A 23721-nucleotide genomic window follows, 5' to 3' on the forward strand; every position below is an offset into this window, starting at 1 on the left:
TTGTGACCTGTTTCTTCATCTTTGTTCTCCAGAATGTGACAAGTTAAGGAAAGATGGTTTCAGGAGCTCCCAGTACTACTCTCAGGGTCCCACCTTCTCTGACCCCATCCAGTCTACTAGCAGCCTGCAAGATGATGAAGATGATGAAAATGACAAGAAGGTATGCAAGCGTGCAGCATGACATATATGTGTCTATAGAGACATGCAGCTGTCCAGGTGTAGCAGTCTTTTTAACATTTTGAGGACATATGGGTGCAAAACGTGTTTATGCTTTGGGATTAAGCAGCTTTCCGTTAATTAAAATGGTGTCAGTCTGCCCTCTAGTGGTCAGAAATATTTTTCCATTTTACCATAAGTTGCATTTTTAAAAATAATTTTCTGTTTTTCTCTTATTGGTCATCATTTATCAGACAGGACTAAATATAGATTATAGACTAAATAAAGACAATAAATTATTTTCTTTTTAAATTCCTACTATGCCATTTTTATCCACATATTACTGTTTGTCATATGATTATACATCCACAGTAGGGTGGTGGAGAGATACAGAGAAAATGAGGGGAAAAAAGGCACCAATTAACAAAAGAGATGTTGGATTTAAAAAGCAGATTAAAATAAACCACATATAAGAAAATAGTAGCTCCATTTATGCAGCAGACATTAGCGTGAAGTGAAAAGTAATTAATCTGACAGACAGATGTTCTTCCTCTCCTCCCTTATTTTGTCTCACACTTAGGCATGTTATATGAGGTGTCCTGGAAGAGTCGCGCGTGGGGGGGGGGGGGGGGTTACTCTTATTATCAAGGTCTCCATTTGTCCTCAAAGCATGCTTGCTCTGACCCTTAACCTTCATAACACACAGTTGTTATTCTGAACTGTCACTTCTTATCTCTTTTTATTTCCATCCCTACATACTTACCTCCTCCGAGCAGCCCTGACCAGGCCCCCTCGACTCTGCCCTCCTCATCCTCTGTTCAGTATTTTTGTCCCTCTTCTACTCTCTTTCTCATCACTTCCTGTTGTCCTGAGGCTGTTGATCCTAACTCTCTCTGACAACAACTTCAAAGGGCTAAACCAGGCTCCTGCTTGAGCCACAGCAATTCCAAATAACAATCTATGTTTGCCAGCAAACTATTGAGGTTATTCTTTATTTGCACTGCCCCCCTTCCTCCCTTTCTGTTGCCCACCCTCCTTGCATTTTCATAAAAAACACCAATGTCCTCTTTCCAGACTATTCTGATATATGACATTGTTGGGAGCAAACATACTGGACAAGAAATAACTGCTGGTTGTTTTTCTTGAAATGTTCTTTTTTTTTTTTTTTTTTTTGCAAATTTCTCTCTTAAATTTGTTCAGCGTGGAAACAAACTAAGTTTTAGTAAAGGATTAAAGGTACGGACTGATCATCATAGTTTTTCTCTCCCTTCAGGATTATTTGCAATCACTCTGGATGAAAATATCTGGTGCGAAAGGTTGTAAACATTCAAAAAGAATAATAGCTCAATTTCAAGCCTGGATGAAGCCGTAAAACACGGCTGTGTGTTGCTCTCTTCGACTTCATGATTGAAGACTCGTAGTGTGTTTCCACAGTTTATTGCATGAGTGATTCTCTCTCTTGTCTTCTCGCTGCTGCTCTGTAGCTTTTATCCCGCTCTCTTTGACTGCTCCGTCAGTTTTCTCAGCAGGTGTTTGTCTGTCTGTTTGCGTGTGTGTGTATGTGTGTGTTTTAATCATGAAACATATTTATAGCTTTGCAAGCATCTAAAGGTCGCAGCAGTGAATATAATGAAGTAGCCCTCAATTTATCCTGAACAGTCTCATTTATGGTTTTAGACACTTTTATGATCCTGACTTCTTTTTCTTCCTTTATGCTCTACTTTGAATAAATATGTTTTGATTGTAATATGATTCTTTAACTTGTCTTTTTCCAGTTCTCTGCTACCTATCATCCCCCCTCACCACATTAAATCATCCTCCTTTTCTTTTCTAGTCCACAACTTCGTCAGTGGACGATGACAAATCTCAGTTCTCCATAAGGTCCCAGACGCCGCAGGGAGGGAGTGAAGTAGGCGAGATGTCAGAAGTTGACGGACTGGTGGTATGGAACAAGACCACGCCCCTTCCCACCCCAGAGGAGAAGATGAGGCTGGTGGCTCAGGCCGTGCCAACAGATATAGTCGCCATCAACGTCACAGGTATGTGCTAACCCTAACCCTCCCACGAAAGAAGAAACAAATAAAATATCAGTTTCCTTTAATCAATACTTTTCTGAATGGATGTAGACTAATTTGTGACTGTATCAAATCATCCACAGAGGAAAAACTGTGTTAGTCGTGGATGTCTGCCACCTTACCATATCCCCTCCCACCATGTGTCTTGAAAGCTGACCTTCACCTTCTTTTAAGCATGTGTGAGCAAGCATTTGTGTGTGAGAACAGTTTGACAGCTTATCCAGGGGTCAAGGCTTCTCACTGACTGTTTGACAGATGAACACACATTCACAGCAAAACATGTCAACACAATTCCCTTGTTAGTATGCCACATTTTTCTGTGAACTGTAAAAATGCAGACATTTCTGCCTATAGTGAGCGCAATCTGTCAGTCAGCAATGCTGCTGCACCTTGGCCACTCCCACCACCTGACGTGCAGCGCGGACACAGACAAGCAGTTCATAGATGAATCATGGCCGCAGCGTCGATGAAGGGGTTTGGTGGTCGGAAGCGATAAAACGATATATGGACATATTTTAGCTATAATCTATCATAATTTCACTAGCAGACCAGGTCGAGTTGAGCACGTGTTCCTCATCCTTTGCTCATATTTTGGGCATGTGTATGTTCAGGGTGGAGTATTGCACTTCCGAAAATTCTCAGAAATAAATCCACAGTTACCAAAGTAAGGTTGTTGTTGCTCTTTGCTTTTTTTGAGTAATTGATTCCACAGTTAGCACTTTATCTGTGCAATGCATAGCCCTGAGTAGATCAGAAAGTATCTGCTGTTGGTTGGAAACCTTCTAAGTCTAAAACCAGTCCTTTTAATTTTGTAATTTAAAATAAAACCAAACAACAAGCTCACAATGTGTTGCTACATGTTGAACTTATAGATCTGCTATTTTCTTGTGTGACATTTTTGTATGATGAAGTAGGGCTTCAATTCATGAAAAAAGGTGAAATATAGAAATAAAAGATTTTTGCCCAACAGCAGTTAAGTAGCACGGCAGCATTGCATCCCTGTTGATGGGAAAGTCCCGGTTAAAGCTATCAATCTGGTAAAGGATCTGGTTATTATGCAAAAGCATTAAGGTTAACTTGTTTTATGAATTGCAATACTTGTTATAACCTGTCAACCTTGATTCCACTTTTTAATACGTATTATTGACCTAAATTAATTTGTTAAAAGACTAATACTTTTTTTTACTTGACTAAAACTAGACTAAAACCTTTTTGAGTTTTCGTCGATTAAAACTGGACTAAAACTATCAAACTTAGACATGACTAAAATGTGACTAAAACTAAAAAAAAGCATTTTCGTCATGGTGACTAAAACTGAGATGCCTGCCAAGAACAACACTGCTCAGATCCCATTTGAATATCAACACCTACGACTGGTGTCGAGGGCAATATAACTGCACTCTCCTCATCTCCTCGGACACTAATGAGAGCTTAATGTGATCCCATGCAGCACTGACTCCACTCACTGTCATTTTAGGTTACTGTGTGAGCATGAGAAAAAAAACGCATGCAGACACAGAAAGAGAGAGATCAGGGACTTCTCTGTCACTTTGAGTCGGATTGCGATAGACAGTATCTGTCTTCATATCAGTTTCTGCTTCCCTAACGCCTGCAGACTGTCACCAGTGAGCCAAATTGCACTAAGAAAAGCAGTTTTAGCAGGATATCAATTTTCTTGCAGAGTGAAAAGCGCATTGAGTCATTTTAAATACTGTTTGTGTGTGTGGGTCCATACTGGATCTTTGCTATGTGTGTATGTTTTAAATGCATGTACTTTCATGAATGTTTCCATCTCAGGTACTCATATTTAAAGGTCAAAATAAACATCAACCACCAGCCAGAGTGCAATATCTTCTTTGAGAAAAGCTTTTAAACCTGCTTCACTAAATTTACTAATTAAGAAAGCTTCTGAGCTCAGCTCCTCGAAGGAGGAAAAAGCTGATGAAACTACCAGTTTTATGCATTTTGGCTGATGGATGAAAAAGGGAAATAATTTACCCAAATCACATAAAATATTTTCTAGAGTTATGCAGCTACACAAATGGTTTTGTTTTCATATTTCATTTCACTTTTGTAATTAACCTGTTGAAGATTTGTAAATAAAACTAAAGAAAGAGGTTCTGGCAGACTTAAATGTTAACAGCTTTTAGTAGCAATACCATAACATTCACTTGGCTACGAATTATAAATACAAAGGAGATGAATTAAAAATGTTACCAACAAAATATTTTAAGGGGAAGTTGCAGTGCAAACATGCAAATTAGCTTTTATGTCACCTTTACTGAAACATCTTGATAATGTCTTGATGGCTACTAACCTCTCGAGGGAAAATGTTTCCTTGTAATTTGATTGACTTGTCCCTTTTATCCCCTGCTTTGTTGATGTTGCATGTTAAACCAAAAGATTAAAAACCCTCTGCATGTTATTGACTTTTTTTTTTTTTTAACTAACCGACTGCTGTTTGCCTGTGTGTCTGCCTGCCTATGCTCTCGCCATCACGGCCACCAGGGGCAGTGTTTGACCGCCAGGCCAGCATCCGCCGCTCCCTCATTAACACTGACACCGTGTCCCGCCGGCCCAAGAAGGTCAAACGCAGAAAGACTATATCAGGGCTGCCTGACAACATCAACCAGGAGCTAGGTATGGATCACTGTGGAGGTATATGTTGCCCTCTACTGTCCACAGACTCTACCAACAGTCTGCATGAGCATCTTTTTCATCAAACACAACCACACACAATGAGCTATTTAATTTTACTGAGAGGGAAAAAAATGACTCATATAAGTTTTCAGTGTTGGATCAAAGTCCTGCAGATTTTCACTGTTTCAGTTCATATCATATGTCCCCATGTGCTGTCCTTCATCCTGTAAACTCCACAGACAAGAATCAGTTCCACTAGTTATGATGGTAATTGTGGCTTTTTTACTCTTCCAGAAACATAGCGGAGTCTCATTTTAAAGTTCCCCTGTTGAAAAGTTACAAGTTAAATTCAGTATTTCTTATTATCAATTGTTCAGTAATTCTTTTGGGTCAGTTTTCTGTGCTTCTTTATCTGAACTGTTTGTGTGCCTTAATCTTGAGACCGTATTGATATTATCTATTTGTTTTTTTACTTACCAACACATTCTTACCATGTGACAAAGCAATGCCATCATCTTTTGGTCCCATCATTTTCAGAAGGTATGATCCTTAGACTGGACAGTTCGACTGAATGTCAGAAATAAAGGTCCAGAGGTCCTCTAACCTCAGTTACTCTGCTGAGTCGGGTGTTAAATGAACACTAAGCTCACTAAGCTGACTGTACTCTGACAGCCCAGCATGACTAATGTTTATTTACAAGTCATTTAGTTGTCAGATGGTAGCTGGATTTCAGGAGAATGTCATTTCTCTGTGTGAGTACTAAGATCAGCAAACCGGATAGGACAAGAGCTTTGAAGTCTGGTTAGTGCCCCGTTGACTACCGCGTCTGAATGTCATGACTACTGGACTGGGGTAATTGTCCCTGTGCTTCATCCCTCCCTCTGCTTGTACTGGAGCTGCCTGCAAAGTAGACCTGCAGCTTAATCTATCGCAGCAGCCGCAGCTAAGCTGTCAGTCCAGCTTTTAGCAAAAGAAGAAGAGGGTGTATGTGTGGTTTACAGATAGATAGCGGGGGGAGAAAGGAAAGGACGCAGGAGCTTGTATGTTTTGGAATACTAGCGTCAACAGGAGATCCCCCACAAATGAGAGACACATTAGACATCCTCTCTCGTTTCACTCTTTCTTCAGATTGTGTATCAGCTGGGATGGTTAGTGTGACTTTATGTGATACCTGCATTTCTGTATGTTCGTGTGTTTGCATATAATGTTGTGCATGAGCATGTCAATGTTATACATGCATGCTCATGAGTGTTTGTTGTTATGTTGATATGATGGATTTTTTCTATGCAATGTTTTGCTGCCAAATGCTTCATCAGCTGCCTGTCTGAGACCCCATGAGACTATTTTGCTCTTTTCTATTGGACTGAGCTACAACCAGAGTTGGAGGGGAAGCGTTGGAGTGCCTGTTTCTCTTCTCTGTGTCCCCTCATATCATTTCCTCCTTAATGAAGAAGACCAGAGTTTATTAGCGCATGTGACAACCTCACACTAAATCTAATTAATTAGCTTCCTAGTGACCACAATCTATCCGTCAGCCCAGTAAGAAGAGCAGAAGGCTTTGTGGTTGAAGAAGTTATTGAGAGGAAGATGAAGGCTAGTGGAGCAAGAGGAGGAAAGAATATTTCACAATCAGATGTTTATATTATTTTCTCTGTTTCTTTTACAACAGCAAGAGGAAGAAGCGGAGAGCTTCGGCCGCATTCCATGTTCATTCCTGGGCAGTATTCCACTTTGGGCAGAGTTGGGAGCGTCAACTCAGCACTCCGGCGTTCAGAGATGAGAGACTCAGGCTGTCAGACAGAAGAAGTGAAAATTGTACCCCCATCCATGAGGAGAATTCGAGCTCAGAGAGGACAGGGAATAGCTGCTCAGATGGCTGGCATATCTGCATCCTCCTCAACAGGAAGTATCTCCATCTCCAGCAGTGACAGCTCTGGGATCTTGATGATGCCACATCAGTTTAATGGAGACCCTTCCCGTTTTCACAGTCTGCCCCGACAGGGTGCCAGAGTGTCCCTCAGTGCTGATCCCATTTATAGCAGCACACCCATCAAGTTAGAGGATCAGCCGCAGAGGCACATCAGAAAGCTTCAGGTTGACAGTACAGCAGTACATATGAGAAATGCTCCAAGGACAAGCACCTTGCCCAGGCCCAAGTCCCAGGAAGTGAGGGGGACGCTGTCCAGTGAGTGGGGTGGCGGTCCAGCATGTGTAGTCTCCCCTCATGCTGCCTATTCCACCTCTTATATCCCCAATGCCACCCTGTCTAGCTCTGCAGAGGTGATTACTCTTAACACATCCAGTCAGTTACCCCAGTCGCCAGTCTCAGCTTACACCACAGCTCGACCACTCAGTCTGGCCTCCTCCACCAACACTGACCCCCTGACCTCCAGTCAAGCAGCCTTTACCCACAGCTCTACCTGCCCAGTTTTGGCCACCTCTACCCCTAAACACACACCACAGGAGAGTGGCCTGATAGTAACAGGATCTGCAAGTGAGTCAGGTCAGTCAGATGGCAGCGTCCACAGCCACAGCACCTTGGCTCCCACTCCACCATCCTGTCTACCAGACGAACAGTGGATCTATGACACACCAGAAAATGTGGTGGCTCAACACCGCACTCTGACCTCCAGCTGCTCCACTCCCATCAACCAGCTGTACAGCAGCTTGGACCTCTCCTCTAGGACCACAACTGATTCAAGCTCCCTCTACTCCCAGGACAATGATGGATACTACACTTCTATGCACCTGGACTCAGGCCTGCGCTCTCGAAGTCATGGCAGTGGACACGGGTCACTGGCTGGACGGGCCACTAGACACAGCATGTATGAGTGCCGTGAGATGAGCAGTCAGGAAGACTCTGGAAGCCTGTACAGTGACCGCTCTCTGTCCCGCAGCATCTCCCTTCGCAAGTCTAAGAAGCCTCCTCCACCCCCAGCTCGCACAGATTCTCTTAGACGCAAGCCTGCTGTGAAAAAGCCCCTCGGAGGCGTCGGTGCCATCAGTGGTGCTGGTGAGCCAAATGGTAACGTGCTCAATGAAACTCTAATTGCCAGCTTGCAACAGAGCCTACAGATGGGACTGAGAGGAGGGAAGGGACAGGGTGCTTCACCTTCTTCGCCCTCTCACAGCCCGAGTAGCGACTATGACGATCCTTGGATGCTACGGCCACGCAGTCAGAGCAGCATCAGTGCAGGTAGCTCTGCAGCATCTCTGGCGACTAACAAAAACTGTGGAGGTATGTCTAATGTCTACTCATTATGCCACGTGACACCTGCCCACAGTGAAACCAGCAGCTTGCGTTCTGACTATGCAGACTCCTGGGGCTACTACATGGACTACCCCCGTAACCATGGAGACCGGAGGGCGCAGACCCCTCCGGCCCAAGCTACAGATAGCATGTCAGCTGGGGTTCATCCAGGAGTTTTACAGAATGGAGGAGAGATTCACAACAACAGTCAGGTCCCTGCAGTTCCAGGCCAGGAAGGAGGGGTGTCAGTGAAGCACAAGCCTTCCAGCTCCTCACCGGACAGGGTGCATAGACTCACCTCCCCGTCTAGTGGCTACTCCAGCCAATCTAACACCCCCACAGCAGGAACTCCAGTGCCCGCTTTTGTCAGGTCCATGTCTCCCTCAGGCAGTCGCCCCAAACCCAAAGTTCCAGAAAGGAAATCATCTCTCCTCTCTTCAGTTTCCATCTCCTCCTCCTCTACCTCCCTTTCCTCCAACACTTCTGACTCACTTAAAAGCTCTGGTCCTCCTCCACCACCACCTCCACCCCTGCCTCTCTCCTCGTCTGCTCCCAACACCCCAATCAACCTACCTCCACCCTTCCCTCCGCCTCTACCCCCAAGTTCTACCACAGTTTCTTCCTCCTTACCAAACACTCAGGATATTTTCCTGAGCCCCCTCCCTATTTGCTCCACTTCTCCAGAATTCCCTCCTCCTCCGTCTCCTGACACACTGATTCCCCCCAGTTCATCTTTCAATGGTAACTTCAGTCCTCCTCATTCACCCCCACCTCCTGTTCCCTCAATGGGACCCCCTCCACCTCCTCCACTGCCTGTTTTTAACCCAACTCCTTCTTCCCCATATGTTAAGAAGGCAGCAAAGGATGCTCCTAAACCAGCTGTCTCTGAATGCCCAAAAAAGTTACCCAAGCCCCTGATCACCCCATTTGCACTGCAGAGTGTTCAGCTACGTTCAATCAAGCGATCAGAGAAGGACGTCATTGGCAAATCTGACCCCATTAAAGCTCAGGAAACAGGGTTGGATCTCCTTCAGAGTCTAAAACCCCACATCCAGGATTCCTCTCACACCCCAGAGCATCCCACTGTGTTACCTGTGTTGAACAGCTCTCCACAAGACGACTTGCGTCAGTCCTCACCATCGCCTGTGACAAAGCTCCTGGAAGAATTGTCACTAGACTGCAGTATCATAGATGAAACACAAGATAGTGCTGTCTTCAATGGGAAAACTGAGGACATGAGTTTCTGTCTTCTAAATGGACTCGAAAATAAGAAAGAACAAGTACTGCTCAGTCCCCAACAGAGCAGTGAGAGTTCTCCCAAAAAACCCCCAGCAGTCTCCAAGAAACCCAAAGTTTCTCTTGTTGCACCATTTAACCCGCAGCCATTCAATGAACCATCTCCATCTCAGCATGATACAGCTACTCTGACCCAAATAGAAGACCAAGTAGATGCACTGCAAAGACAAATAAAGGAGGAAGTTAAAAATGAGAAAATTGATCAACAGGAGGAAACTTCAGAGAGCTCAGAGCCATTAACAGAGAGCAGTGAGACGTCAGCCGAAATCCAGGACGAGTCCTGCATCTCTGCTTCTGCAAGTCAGGAGACGGATCTTTACCACGAACCTTACACTAATGGAGAGGCTCACGAAGAGGAAGAAGTGGAGGGAGATGGAACAAGCAGTCCTGCAGGGTCCATCAGCTCAAAGGAGGAAGACGCAGGTGAGTCTGACTGATAATGTAATGTGGATTTTAAATAAAAAAAAAAATCTTAAAAAATTGACTTTAAAAAAAATGCTCAGTCAAAAACCTTCATTTTCTCTTTAGTTAAGCCGTTTACGTAATCTCATATGTTTAGAAGTGGTGCTGCTGCCTGCTGTTTGTGTGGCCAGCTCCTCAGGCAGCTATGAAATTAATTTTGTCCCCCAAAGACACAGAGCCAAACTTGAAGCCAGAAGCTTTTAAAGATTTGAAAACTGTGAAAACAGAGCAGTAGAGGCAGCTTATCACAGGGACAGCAGTGCTGCATCCCCATGAAATCATCTCTTCTCCTCTCCTCTACCAATCCTTGTAGTGTTTATGTGCAGAATGCTGTCATGTAAACGGTTCCTTCATTTTGTCCTACATTGCCCCCCCTTAGCCCCCAGTTTCTCCTCAACTACTCTTCATCATCCATCCTTCTGTCTAAATATCCATTTTTATCTAAGCTTTTTCTTCTTTTTTGGGGTTAATCTCTCATCCTCAGTCTCTCCAACTCAGCCTCTTTCCTTCTGTCCTACTCCCTTTTCATCCAATCTTCTCTCTCTGAGGGTAAGGGAGGGGGCATGTGTCCCAGGGGAGATGGTTTTTTGTGGTGGGAGGGAGATGGGGGAGGGGCTCCATCGTATTAGAGTGGAGAGAGGGAGGAGATCTGATCTGGTAAGGGGATGAAGGGGGAGGATGGGGCGAGCGTAGTGCGGCTGCATGCACGGCTCAGGCAGATGAAGCTCAGACGTGAGCGCGAAGGTTGAGAGGAGGAGGAGGAGAACAGAGGAGAGGAAATCTATAGAAACAGAATGTAAGAGGACAGTCAAGCACCTCCTGGGCTTCACTTCAGGTTACTGCGACAGGATGGAAACACGACATGTAAAGAGTTTGTCTCTCTGTCTCAGGTGAGGTTTTTGAATCCAGCACGGCTGAATCGTCTCCAGCCCCGTCGGCCAACGGGGTGTCCGAGGAGAACATGGTGACCCCGACTCCCACACGGCCTCGAACCACAGAGGACCTCTTTGCTGCCATTCACAGGTACTGGTTTTCTGTCTTATGTCACTTTTTTGAGGTCTGCTAGAACAACATCTTCACTTCTCTATAGCTGCAACTCCTGATCTATAATTTATTCTTCTGAGCTTGTCCCACTCTTGTCACTGTTTTATTATTTGTCTCTGCATCTATCTGTCCCGATTTTCTCTCAGATTGTAATTCCCTCTTTCTCACTTTCCCGATTCACCCTGAACTCCAAGCTCCTTCCAGTTGTCACTGTTCAGCCCAGGATTTCTCTTCCTCTATCTCCCTCCTCCTCTCTGTCCTACACCCCTCAGTCGTAACTTTACCTTGTACTGTCCCGGATGGAAGCAAATACATCTGTCAAAGAGCGGATCTCTGGACTCTCTCAACCCAGGAAAGAGTCGCTCCCTCTCTTTCTGTCCAGTGAAGGGATGAGCAGCAACGATTCAGAGGGCAAAATGAGTCATTATATGTTTGTCGAGGCATCTGTGCTAGTGTAGTCACATTAGCATTGCTCATTCTCAGCAGGAAAAGAAGGGCTGTTGCTTCATTTATTATTTAACTCTCGAACACCCTCTGGTCCTAAACTAGGTTAGGGGCCACCAGAGAAATTCCCATCTTCAGTTTCCTTGTTTCTGCATCTCTCTCCTCTACATTCTGCTCTCACACTATGCGCTCTCTGACATACATTGCATATGTGCTGCCATGCTTCGAAGGGAGCGTGCATAAATTTCTCATGCAGCCCAACAGTTGGTGTTTCATGGTCACGTGCTGCAGCAGTCAGAGTACTCTTGAGCATCACAGGATTTCATTTCACAGGCTCTCTGCCTGGAACAGATTCTTGATGTATTTATGGTGCCCACATCACGTGTGCAAGTATGATTTATTGTGCAGTCTAATTAGATGAGAAGATTGTGTACACCTCGCAGGCAGTGCTCCTCCTCCGTAACATCTCAGGAGAATACAGCATATAGAATGATTTTAAAGATTTGGGACGCGATGAGGGTTTCCCGCCAGCACTGATGGCATAAGAAAAATCCACGTGCATAATAAGCACAAAAGTGGGGCCCTAAAATCAAAGCTGGCATTAAATTTAGATCCACTTGAGAATTTTTAGCAGATAGTTTCAATTGATGGGGTATTAAGTGCATTATTTTAAGGATTAAAAGACTGAGATACTGGTTCATTTCATTTTGTTTGTTCCATTTTCCCATCTCCTCTCTTGAATCTGCGTTAACTGATGAAAACCTTGAATGAAAAGCCTTCACAGCAGCAGCAGAAAACAAAACTTACCTTGAGGGAGACCCTCCAATCCAAATGTAATACAGCCAGGAGAAAGAAATCGATGAAGCGCTCAGAGCTGCGTCTCATATTGCAGCCGTGTTCACCTCTACAGCTGAGATTTGTTTCGCTGCCAGTTGTTTTTTGGTATTTTTGTGTGCAGCACCGCAAGTTCAATATGGAGTCATCATGGTTGACTGAATTCAGGTGTGTGAGTATATGAGAGTATATGCACGTGTATACGTGTGTGAGAAAAGTCTTATGTAAGTGAGTGTCATGGGAACTCACAGGGGGACGCTACTAGATAGAGGTTGAATTTAGGCCACAGACACATTTTGCATTCTTCTTAAATCAGAGATAAAACTCAGATTATCACACAGACCTCATTATTTCTCTCTTCCTTGTTCTTAATTTTCTCACAGGTTATTTGATCTGTATGAAAGAATTTCTCTCTGCGTCTAACCACGGGATTATAGTTTGTCCTTGTCTTTACCTTGAGGATCAGCTCTCCCCTTATCACAAAATCTGTAGTTTCTGTGCCTTTAATCATGCTTTTCCTCTGTAATGTGCAGAGGGGGCGTGCAGTGCGTGGAAGCAGCCTGTCTAGAGAGGTGCGAAGTGGCAAGTAGCCCCTTACCTTTAATTAGCAATCCTTGTTTGCACAGCCTCAGTAATGCTACCTTGGGCTTTGCAATCCCTTAGTGCAGCCTTGTATCACAGATTAATAAGACTGATTCCCCGCTGGCATATTATGTCCCATGTTTTGATAGCTGCAGGTTTATTGCCACGCTTTGATGCAGGATCGACAGACAATGCAGGCTGATAGAAAGCTGAGTTGTCCTTGTATTATTAAAACTTTGCTTTTGGTGCTTCTTTAGCTTGTGTTTTATGATTACTTTTTTTGTGCTACATCAGAAGCAGTCTCAAAACTCACTGGATTTATTTAAACACAATTGTTGCTCTTCTCATTTTTCTTCTGTTTTGTGCAACGCAGCCACTCGCAGCTCCTTGTTAACTTAAAGATGTATGCTGTGGCAAAATTATTGTTGACAGCAGTGCTATTATAAAGCAAATTTAGGAAAAAGATTAGATTTATCCACATAAACAAAACTGGTCCTTTTGTTTAACTTTATAAAATGTTAGAGGTCTAATTTTAATTTGAGTGATTTCATCTGATGTCTTTGTCTCTTGATAAAAATGCCCTCATGTTGTTTTTCTTCTTGAACTGTCCAACATTCATCAGTCAGTTGCCCCTTAAAAAAATCGCTTTTGCAGCTTTTGCTGTTTAATTAACCCTGCTTGAACTTACACACTGCAGAATTTCTCCAAACTTGTAATTAAACTGGTTTCCCACATCTTTCCATCAACAGATCAAAGCGAAAGGTCCTGGGTCGTAAAGAGTCTGAAGATGACAAGTCTCGGGGTGGGAGCCATCCACAGTCTCCACCCTCAACCCCCACAGGCATGTCTCCAGGGAGCATGTCACCACTGCCCCGTCAGACGGGCTCCATCCAGCGCAACATCCGCAAGTCCTCCACCAGCAGTGACACCTTCAAGGCCCTCCTCCTCAAAAAGGGAAGTCGCTCTGAGACCAGTTTTAGGATGTCTGCCACTGAGATGCTACGCTCCACTGACCCACGCTTCCAGCGAACACGCTCTGAGTCAGAGTTAGACCCTACTTCCACTTCGCCCTTCTCGCTGACAGCACCACACAGCCCCTGTTCCTCCCCCGGGCGTTCTAAGAGAGCAACAGATGAGTGGAGCCGCTACGAGGCCATGGCTCTGTCCTCACCCACTTCATCGCCCTTCTCAATGAGCGGGACAAAGTACGGGCGCTCGCGCACGCCGCCCTCTGCTGCCAGCAGCAAGTACAACGCTCGCAGTCGAATCCTCAGCAGCCCAATGACGGTGATCTGCGAGCGTGAAGGGGAGCTAGCCGAGAGCGAGTATGGAGATGCTGCAGAAAGTCTGACTGGACCAGCAGTCGGGACTCTTCATGTGCTCAAAGACTCCAATGGCACTTTATCTGAAGAAAGCAGAGGTTAAAAGAATAAAACTCCTCGCTTAGATTTGTGGAGCTGAACTTATGCGTGGTAACTAAGCAGGAGGCTGGGAGAGGAGCCGAGGAAGGCCCCTAGACATGCCTTCCAGATCCCAGCCCCCTTGGCACTGGACATGTCCAGTCCTGATCCGAGTCCAGTCGCCTCATCATGGACTACGTCGACAGTGGTCTGAAGTGGAGAACTGGTTCTGCTCCAGTTTTCAAGACTCACACGATTTCATTCTCCTTGGTTTGGTGAATTTTTTATTTTTTTTTTTTTGTAAAAAAATAGTGATTCTTTACTACTTGGTGTTTTAACTTTGTTTTTCTTTTTTTAAAATCATCCTTTTAGTTCCTTTTGAAGGAAAAAGTTACGATGGCAAACTAAGGCGTATTGAAGGAATTTGCAAAGTCACAAAGCATTAACTTCACTGCTGTGGTGACACATAGCTGAGGTAGTTGGAAAGAATAGAAAGTGAAAGTGTGCTTTTCACCCACACTGTGAATCTCATTTTCTGCTTTTCGCCTGTTGGACAGCACCGAGGTTTACGAGCATCACAATAAAGAGGAACGATCTAAAGCACGCGGTACGTCAGACAGACAGCTCCATGGTACAACTTCAGCCGCGTTATCACCAGGTTTCTGCTTTCTTCTAGTAGGGCAATGGTTTTGCTTGCAGAGCTGTTGTGTTTGGGGGTCCATTAGGAAGTGGAGAGGGCTCCGTGCTACCACCTAGTGATGGGATCAGACTGGACAACACAAAAGCTGAACCAAAACAGCAAATGTACTCAATGAAAAGATCATACAAGCTTAACAAATTTTTAGTTTGTAGATTTCTGCACTGTGCATAGGACTTTGTTCATTTGTTCATGACCTTAAATGTTTTAAAGATTATTTTAATGAGTTATGTCATGAGTTATGTTAAAAACCTATAAATGTAAAGTCAGAAAAGTTTATTTTATTGTCCAGTTCTTTTAGATTTCATGTGGGCAACCAAAGAGTTTAAAATTAAACAGAACTGGATGTTAATCTCAACACAGCCTGAGTGTGTGACTGACTGACTGACACCCCATGCATATGGTCCACCTGATGTCCAGTTTGCCGAGAAGATCTTTTAACACTGTTTTAGGGCATAAATGATTTCTATCATGCTGTTGACATTTTCTGCTGAGTTTATTTTCTTGGCAGCTTTATATGGTTCTATTTGTAAATACATAGAGAAATAAGTTTTAACTAACATTTTCGCTTATTTTCAAATACTTTGTACATTTTTTTTAGAGCTCTGTGTTGCTGAAAGGGAGTGGTTTCCTTTTATAGTTTATTTATTTTCACATAGCAGGGCGTCAGTGAGGTAAACTGGTCAGGGTCAACCAGAAAGTGGACAAAGGACACAGGAGATAAAGGTCCAGGAGCGTAAAAATTAAATCAAGGGGCCATATTTACCAGTTTCATTCTACCAGACTAATTTTCTTTTAAAGGTCCTTTGACAATGCAGTAACGGCAATATTTATGCTCTATCCTTCTGTTCTTAATTTTAAGTCTTGCAAATCCCACACTGGTGCTCACAGTGGAGTAAATGTGGTCTTTTAAGGGTCATAAACCGAGAAGACAGGCTTGAGACAGTGGTTTAATCACCTGTGACCAAAGTGTGCCACCCAGCTCCCGCCTGACCGCGATCAAGCACTGGGTCCAGGATCATCTCACGATGAGAAATGTATCCATCCAACATATTTGTGACAAGATGAGGGGTTAGAAAAGGAAGTGGGAGTGGAGCTGAAGGCAGGCTGCTAGCGCTCTTGTGTATGTCTGTGTAATAAAAACAAGGTGATATTTAAAGAGCATGTCTGTCATTTCTCTGTGATTCACAGCCATCTGCCTGCCTGACACCCCAAATCATAGCCTCATTAGCGCTGTCTCCATGGTACCCAAACTCGTCTGTCATCTGGAGAGCTCCAGAGGCCATCTTTAACCTGTCCGCCTGTCCTTTCGGGTCATCAGTTATGTCTCCTTCTGGACATCTTATTAAGACTTAGACTGAATTACACCCTCTACCCCTAATAGACCTTTCCATGCAGCCCAGAGCCATCCTGACTCTCAACACTCCTCACAGGTTAACAAGCAACCTCCTAAAAATACTGCTGCATCATTTCTCAAGGGAACAGATATACAGAGCACCTCTCACTATTTTCAATGTGTTTTCACCCCTGATTCAGCAGTCACCTGTCCTCTGATGCTGCACGAAGAGCCGTCTCCATCTGGCTGTCAGATGGGAATCAATACCAACTCCTCCCAGCTATAATCACACTATTGACACTTCACTGCTCCCCTGTGCTCTTGTTTTCAAGTACATCCTTACAGTCTCTTTACAAGGCATGGCAAATGAAAGAGATCAACTGTATTGACCTGAGTAAAGTCAGAAAACAGTAACCACCTGTTACTGAGCCATCAACAGGTGCTGCGATGGGTCTTCAGTCTTGAGTAAGATTTGTGCAAATAAGTGTTTTTGTTTCAGCTTCCCACATTTGTACACACAATCCAAAAACAACTTCTTAGGTGACACATTTCCTCTCAGATATAGCAGGCTATAAAAATGTACTTGAGTTTACATATTCAAATTTTGTTACACCTCTTTACATGAAACCACAATAGAGGGGACTTGGAGCAGATTTCCACAGTGCTCCAACTGAGTCTGTTCCTGCCCCCATATCACAAGAACAAAGACAGAACTTTGGCATTGTTTCAAAATAGACATTTAAGCAGCATGAAAAAGCTTTTCAAATGATTTCCTCTCTAACCACACCTGAATAATTGGAAACAATTGGTGACAATATTGCAAGAATCTAAAAACCTGCTGCAGAAAACATATTACCAAGTCTGCAATGCATGGAGAAAAAAACAAGTCCTCATTAATCCTAAAGCCTGTAAAATCTGCACTACAAGGTGCTAAAGCATGCACAGCGAGTCTCCACAGTTCATCTGCCACCAGATAATTATTTATGTCCAAGAATTTTCACACCCCGTCCTCCACATCAACCCAGGCTGCAGGCTGGCAGATAAAATACACAACTGTGGTGTTTAGATTAAAACAGCAAACCTTATTATGCTTCTCTCCTTTACAAGGCTTCGCCTCACAGAACGCATCAGAGTGGCAAACATTGTGTGTGTGTGCTGTAAGGGGTGGTTAAAAAAAAAAAAAAAGGATTTCTGCTGAGTGTCTGAACTTGATATTGGGAACAATCCTGCCACAAATACAATAAATGACTCAGCAGCATCTACCTGAGGATGAAGGATAAAGGGTGAAATGTACTGTGGCTAGGATCTAATCCAGCCAAATAAAAGGTCATAACCAGCAGACGAACTTTTTCTCATGGCATATAAACAACCCAAAATAAAATTTGGAAGCGAACAAATGACCACAATAACTGATAATATGAGGAGTTGTATTTATTGACAATACAATTTCTATTCTGTAAAATCTCATGTCAAAATGTGCAGTGCTTATACAATCATTTTCTTTGTAGCGTCCCTTCAAAACACATATTCATTAACATATAAAAGATATGCTCACATTAGTGGTTATGCTTTACTCTGCTAATATTTTTCACCCACCAGGCACCAAAATGTTCTGAAATCTAAGCCACACCACAGCTAACTAACCTCACACTCATTAATTAATCATTTGTTATGGACAGACATGATAGATGATGAGACTTCTGTGATGCAACTGGTCCAGATTCACTGACTCAGGCACAAATCATCATGAATTTGAGACCAGAAAAACTGAAAAAGTCAGACTGTTGGACATCTTATAAAAAATCAGCTGTAAATCTTCAACATAAAAAAAAAACAGTCTAAACTCTGTTGCTGAACTTGGTCCTTCTCGTACCTGAAGAGATCCATCATTTACATACACATGGTCTGTGCATGAAGTTTCCAGCCCTCAGATGAGGCTTTTTCACTCTTAGATGCTTCAAATATCCATTCAGGAAATGTTCTAACAATCTAACTGACTATTTTGTGTTTAAAACCTCAGTAAACTCTGATAATATTAAAGTATTCAAACTTGACTGGATGAAAAAATCCAGTAAGTACACATAAAAACACAACAAAAGCAAGTTAGCTCAGCTTTAATATCAGTAACTCTTCTATTTAAGCCCATCCTTTCCCTAACTAGGTGTAACTTTGTTTAAATTTATTAGGGATGCACCGATACCAGTATTAGTCCGACATTATACACATGTACTCATACTCAGTATTGATAAAAGTGTTCTGATACAACAGAACCCAACACTGCTGTGAAAAACTAAGGCTGTCAAAATTAACGTGTTAATGCAAATAGATGCATCTATCTGTGTTTGTTAGTTATTACTCAAGCCATAATCCAAATTTGGGATTACCTGATTAAAGATTTTGACAGTTTTCAAGCCTTACGTTTAGAGGATGGCCACAGGATGATCCATTTGATATTTTACACAATTAACCACTCAGTCGTCGCATCTGACATTCTGGTCCACTGAATTGTAACGGGATTTATTAGTACTCATATCAGTACTTGGTATTGGAAAGTACTCAAATATAAGTGCTCATACCTATATTCAGTTTGAAAAGATGTAGCATTGGTGCATCTCTAAAATGTATTAGAAGTTTGTTACATAGTGTTTGTTGAGGCATTGTTAAAATGATTGTGAAAATCTGCAATATGAAGTAATATGAAATGTCAACATTTTGAGTGTAGCGTATTTTATATTATTTTTTTCTAATGATAGGTATTCTACTACTCGTCTGTCAATTTATAAACAAATGGTACAACTGACGCAAAGACTTAACGTATGTTACTCTGGTAGGCAGATTTAACACTAATTTGAGAAAGAAAATGTGAACCTTCCCTTTAATTCTCCATCTTTTATCCCTCAGTTGTTATTTAAGTTTGCATGTGAACAAAAACTTTGTAAATTATTAAAAATTACCTTTCAGAATCAAAAGTGTCAGAATATAAAAGCTTGAAATTACTGTACTTTCAACATGTCAGTAAAAAAATTTTATTAGGCACTTATGGTTTGTCCCTTTTACTAATTGGCGCCACCTGCTGGATATATTGCCTCACTACAACTGCTCATTTCTCCATACTTATTAAATGGTGGTCTGTGTTTGCTGAGCTCTTGTCATTGTGTGTTTTTGGTTTTGATATTTAGACCTTTCTAATATTACTGAAAAACTGTAATTATTTTTTAAAGATTATGTTTAAACAGTTACTGCTACATGTTAGTTAAAGTTGCAGTTGATTGGACAGGATGTGACTTTTTTTTTTTTCTACCTACTGCTCCTCTTCCTTCTTGAGGACCCAGACCTCGTTCCTGCGGTTGGTCAGCTTGAAGGGGCTGTCATACCCGACTGTGTAGTATGGCTTGTCAACAAATTCGACGCCGTCCCTCTTCAGGCTTTCCAGAAGTTTCAGGAGCTCTTCTTGCTTCATATTTTCATTAGAAAATCCACCATATGTTCTGAAAGAATGGAGGAAAGAAGGAATGAGATCAAGGTTTGTACATGAGGGACTTTTTTATTTTTTTGTAGTAAAAGGACAAACAAATTTTATTTGTTTATCCATTTGGATGCTGTCACACATTATCAGCTTTATCTGCTTGTATTCTACCTCACATATGTTGTGAATTCCTTCCTGGTTTCCACGAACACCTCTTGGTCATTCGGCGCTGGTGGGTTGGCCTGATGCTCCTCTGGGACGTAGAAGGATACAGTGAACGTGGACTCGCAGGCTGGTCCAGCACCGGGGACCACACGGCACGTCACAGGCGCCGTCATATCCACTTTGACCTCTAACAAACCAGCAATAAACACGCTTGTAGGCACAAAAAGGACCAACAGCACGTGTGTAACAAGTGTTTACTCTGGCATGAAATCAAACTGAGATGCACGGACATGAGATTTTCTAAACAAATGATCAGTCGCCAGCTGGTGGATCAAAATGTTGGTGCATAATGGCACCTCAACAGATGGTGGTTATATTAAGCCCAAGAACTGAACCCTGGAGATTACGCTCTCCTTCCAATGCAGACCTCAGTAGTGAACAGCAGAGGCAATATAGATTCTCATCAATAAGGCTGCAGGAAACTGCTGAGTATGAAAAAGGCAGAGGTATTGTTGCAAACTGCTGAGCAGGAGCTAAAGTGCACTCTCTTACATTTATTCAATCAACTTTTTTGTCTTGAACTAAACTTAAACTACAGCATAATTCACTTGTGTTAATTGATCATCTTAAAAAAAAAAAAACTTCATAGCACACAGAAAAATTAAGGACATCTGTGGAAAAGATGCAGTAAGGTGTAGTAGAGGTTATTCTTTCAATGTAGACTTGACAAGGTTTAAAATGTGAAGAAAGCTCACTGTTTTGATTGTTGCCTTGAATGTAGTTGAAGAGCCTGCGGAAGCCGGTGCTCATGGCAGCATCAGCCTGCATCCCACTCAGAGTGGTGCTCATCCACTTAGCAGCTTGGTAGCTACGAATCTCATAGTCTTGTCCCTGCTAAACATTGACACACATCCATTATGGCTGCAGCTGATGACTATGTTCATATTTCTCATCAATTAATTTATATTCGTTTTCAGCTTATTACAAAAAAGATACAAAAAAAAAATAAATAAAAATGAGAAAATTTCCAAAATGAGTGATAACAGCCCACATTTAACAGTGAGATTCAGTAAAAAATATTTGTTGCTCTGTTTGTTATTCATTTATTTTTATTTTACTATTTAATACAAAAGTATGATAAAACAGTATTCAGTACAAAAAAAATTATTCAGGAGGTAAATTAAATGAAAAATATTTCATTAATCCCTGAGGGAAATTGCAATGTTGTAGTAGTTTGTTTTATTTTTTTCTTTAATTAAAAAAAAAAAAAAAAAATCCATAAAAAAATTAATTAAAAAATAATTATATGCGCTCCTTGCAAAAAGTTTGGGATTTTTTACTTTTGTATGATGTCAGAATTTACCAAAAATTAATTATAACTTTTACAGCCAAACTTATTTGACTTTCTCTAAACTTTTGAATGCTCATGTACAACTACTCAATGTTTACGTATTTATTACTTAACGCGTTGCTCTGTAACCAGACAATTAGCTACACACAGAGTCCGCGTTATGAAACAGACAGTAACCTGCTGATGATAACGCTGTCTTTATTCACCCAGTCACATGCTTTCTTTAAAGACACAGCTGTTAAATATTTACCATTTTAAATAATAAATACTTCTCTGAACCTAACTAAAGGTAACCTATTAATCATTTAAAGGATATTTACTGTAATGTTTTGGCTATCCGTTACTTACACAACCGTTTACATAGATAGATAGATAGATAGATAGATAGATAGATAGAGATAGATAGATAGATAGATAGATAGATAGATAGATAGATAGATAGATAGATAGATAGATAGATGAACTAAACACCGCGCCCACAGGAGCGTCCAGCAGCAACAGAAGTATTTGTCCTTTTTGCTCTGAAGCAACATTTCTTTAACAATTTAGTAACCGTGCTGCGTTGGTCAGTTGCCTCCACAATCGGGGAAAACTCCTACATATGCTAAACTTTCCTACTTCTACCTCCAAAGCCGAGCTCGGGAGGTGGGGACGGGGTGATTACTCCTGGGTGAAGCTGCAGCTAGCTTCAGGGTTCGCTCCCTTCACTTTACCCAGCAGTGATGAAGCAGACACCGGACTCTGCTGGAACTAGAAGAGCTGTGTGACATTCATTGCTAAAGCTTGTAGTAAAACATTCACAGCTTAGCAGGCAGTTTCAGCAAACTTTCTTCGCTCTGACGCGCCTCAGAACGCGCATCAGACCAGTTGATGTTCTGTACGTCTCGCTCTCTCCATTTCTTGCCCAACCTTAAAGGGGCTATATTCTATACAGCACAATGTCAACGTGTATTGACACACAACCCTTGCAATCTGTCTTTTATTTCAATATAATCTGGTGGGCCATTCGTTATTAGCAGCAGGCCAATTTTGGCCCGTGGGCCACCAGTTGCCGTCCACTGCCCTATATTCCTTGTATGGACTGACATTGATCAGCCTTAACATTATAACCACCTGCCTAATACTGAGTGGGTCCTCTTCATACTACCAAAGTGGCTCCGTGTCCGACCAGCTAGTTTGTGGACAAAGAACATGGGTGAGTGTTTTGAAGAGTACTGTGACATTGACAATAGATCTTTTAGGTTCTATGGGTTGCAGACCTGGGAGCAAACAAGTTAAAAACAGGATGCATTTTTCCCCCAGCAGAACACTGATTGTAACAAGATGAAAATTTTTGATTACCTATTGGTGGTCAAATTGTTATGGCTGATCATGTACAACCAACAGAAATATTTTAACAACAACAAACACTACCCACACAAATGTCGCATCTTCAAAGTGCATGTTGGTCCAGCAAACAGTGGATGACAAAAAGCTGCTTATCATTTTATATTAGGACCCCATAACCGCGTTAAGCTGGAGTCAACTGTTATCTTTTCTCCATTTCTGGTAACCAGTAGATAATCAGAATACTGCTGTATACTCTCACTGTCCACAATAAACTAAAAAACGATTATCATGTGTTTGGTCACACGATGTTTTATCAAACAGGGCAGTTAAAATCAAGTCAAAGGTCTCAAGTTTTTTTACGAGATAACTGGGAATTATTTACCTTTTTCTCCTCTGCTGTGTATTTAGGATTCTGCAGTCCTGATGAGAACAAAACTTGTCCTACAGCTTTCAGCATGACTGACGAGAAGCTGGTCGCGTTCCTCGAAATAGGAAATATCTTCAAGTCTCTGCTCAGTTTTCCTAAATTTCTGTAAAGCACCAGACTGCGCAGAACAAACAACGAAAGATGTCACATCAAAGCACTTTAACAAGTCTGCAAATTTTATCTTCAGTTTTCCACAGCTGGGTAAGCAGATTAACTCTGAATATGTTGTTAAGACTTTCGGTTAATTTAACTTGTTGCATACGAAAAACAAACAAACAAACAAACAACAACAAAAAAACATACGCAATTACCTCTGCAAGTGCGCTTCAGAGCCTCTGGCAAGGTGTGGAGCGAATTTGCAGTTTTGTAACAACACTTCCGGTCACAACACCCTGAAACCTGATTGGTTGAACGTCCGAAACGTCAGAATGAGAGTCCCACAGACAACTTTTTATTTTTTTAATTAATTAATTTATTTTCCCAAAGACAACCTTCCGCAACATCTACTGAAGGCTGAAGACGAATATAAACATCTAACCTGTAAAAAGGAACAAACAGATACAGTAATAAAATGGAGATACGATAATGGAGTGACTAAATGCGTAGGTATTAAAAAAAAAAAACTGCGCTTGAAGTTTACGTGTTACTGAGGAAAATTAATCCAAGAATAAATTAAAACGCTCTTGTAAAACCTTTGCTGGTAACCGTTTAAGTTATATTAAATATTTGAACTACTATTGATATTCACACAAAGCAAACATGACTGG

The 23721-nt window shown here is 42.1% G+C and overlaps 2 protein-coding genes across 6 annotated transcripts in view; one reads left to right on the forward strand and one right to left on the reverse strand.

Annotated features, from left to right (window-relative positions):
* nhsl1b (NHS-like 1b) overlaps nt 1-14483 on the forward strand; it is a 92762-nt gene extending 78279 nt beyond the window's left edge. For 3 of the 5 annotated variants that reach the window (XM_041976766.1, XM_041976767.1, XM_041976769.1), the window contains exons 3-8: nt 33-160; nt 1991-2195; nt 4740-4871; nt 6541-9840; nt 10770-10902; nt 13533-14483. In XM_041976766.1, coding sequence (XP_041832700.1) covers nt 33-160; nt 1991-2195; nt 4740-4871; nt 6541-9840; nt 10770-10902; nt 13533-14208 — 4574 coding nt within the window. In that variant the 3' untranslated portion in view covers nt 14209-14483. The remainder of the gene's footprint in view (nt 1-32; nt 161-1990; nt 2196-4739; nt 4872-6540; nt 9841-10769; nt 10903-13532) is intronic. The other 2 variants (XM_041976768.1, XM_041976770.1) reach the window with 1 other exon arrangement.
* A 4892-nt stretch (nt 14484-19375) lies between these two features.
* hebp2 (heme binding protein 2) lies at nt 19376-23439 on the reverse strand. The gene is made up of 5 exons (XM_041976771.1): nt 23266-23439; nt 22910-23072; nt 20603-20741; nt 19854-20034; nt 19376-19704 (listed from the first exon to the last, which is right to left on the reverse strand). Exons 2-5 carry the CDS (start codon nt 22982-22984, stop codon nt 19518-19520), a joined length of 582 nt encoding a protein of 193 aa, XP_041832705.1. The 5' UTR covers nt 22985-23072; nt 23266-23439; the 3' UTR covers nt 19376-19517.
* Nucleotides 23440-23721: the final 282 nt, after the last annotated feature.

The sequence above is a fragment of the Melanotaenia boesemani genome, chromosome 22, assembly GCF_017639745.1.
Source record: "Melanotaenia boesemani isolate fMelBoe1 chromosome 22, fMelBoe1.pri, whole genome shotgun sequence".
In the NCBI taxonomy this organism is placed as follows: Eukaryota; Metazoa; Chordata; class Actinopteri; order Atheriniformes; family Melanotaeniidae; genus Melanotaenia; species Melanotaenia boesemani.

Excerpts from the sequence above, each read along its gene's own strand:
- hebp2 (XM_041976771.1), bottom strand. The coding sequence starts at position 22,984 with ATGCTGAAAGCTGTAGGACAAGTTTTGTTCTCATCAGGACTGCAGAAT. Across the intron at positions 20,742-22,909 it reads ACACAGCAGAGGAGAAAAAG|CAGGGACAAGACTATGAGAT; the intron begins GTAAATAATTCC and ends GTCAATGTTTAG. Across the intron at positions 20,035-20,602 it reads TCAAGGCAACAATCAAAACA|AGGTCAAAGTGGATATGACG; the intron begins GTGAGCTTTCTT and ends CTGGTTTGTTAG.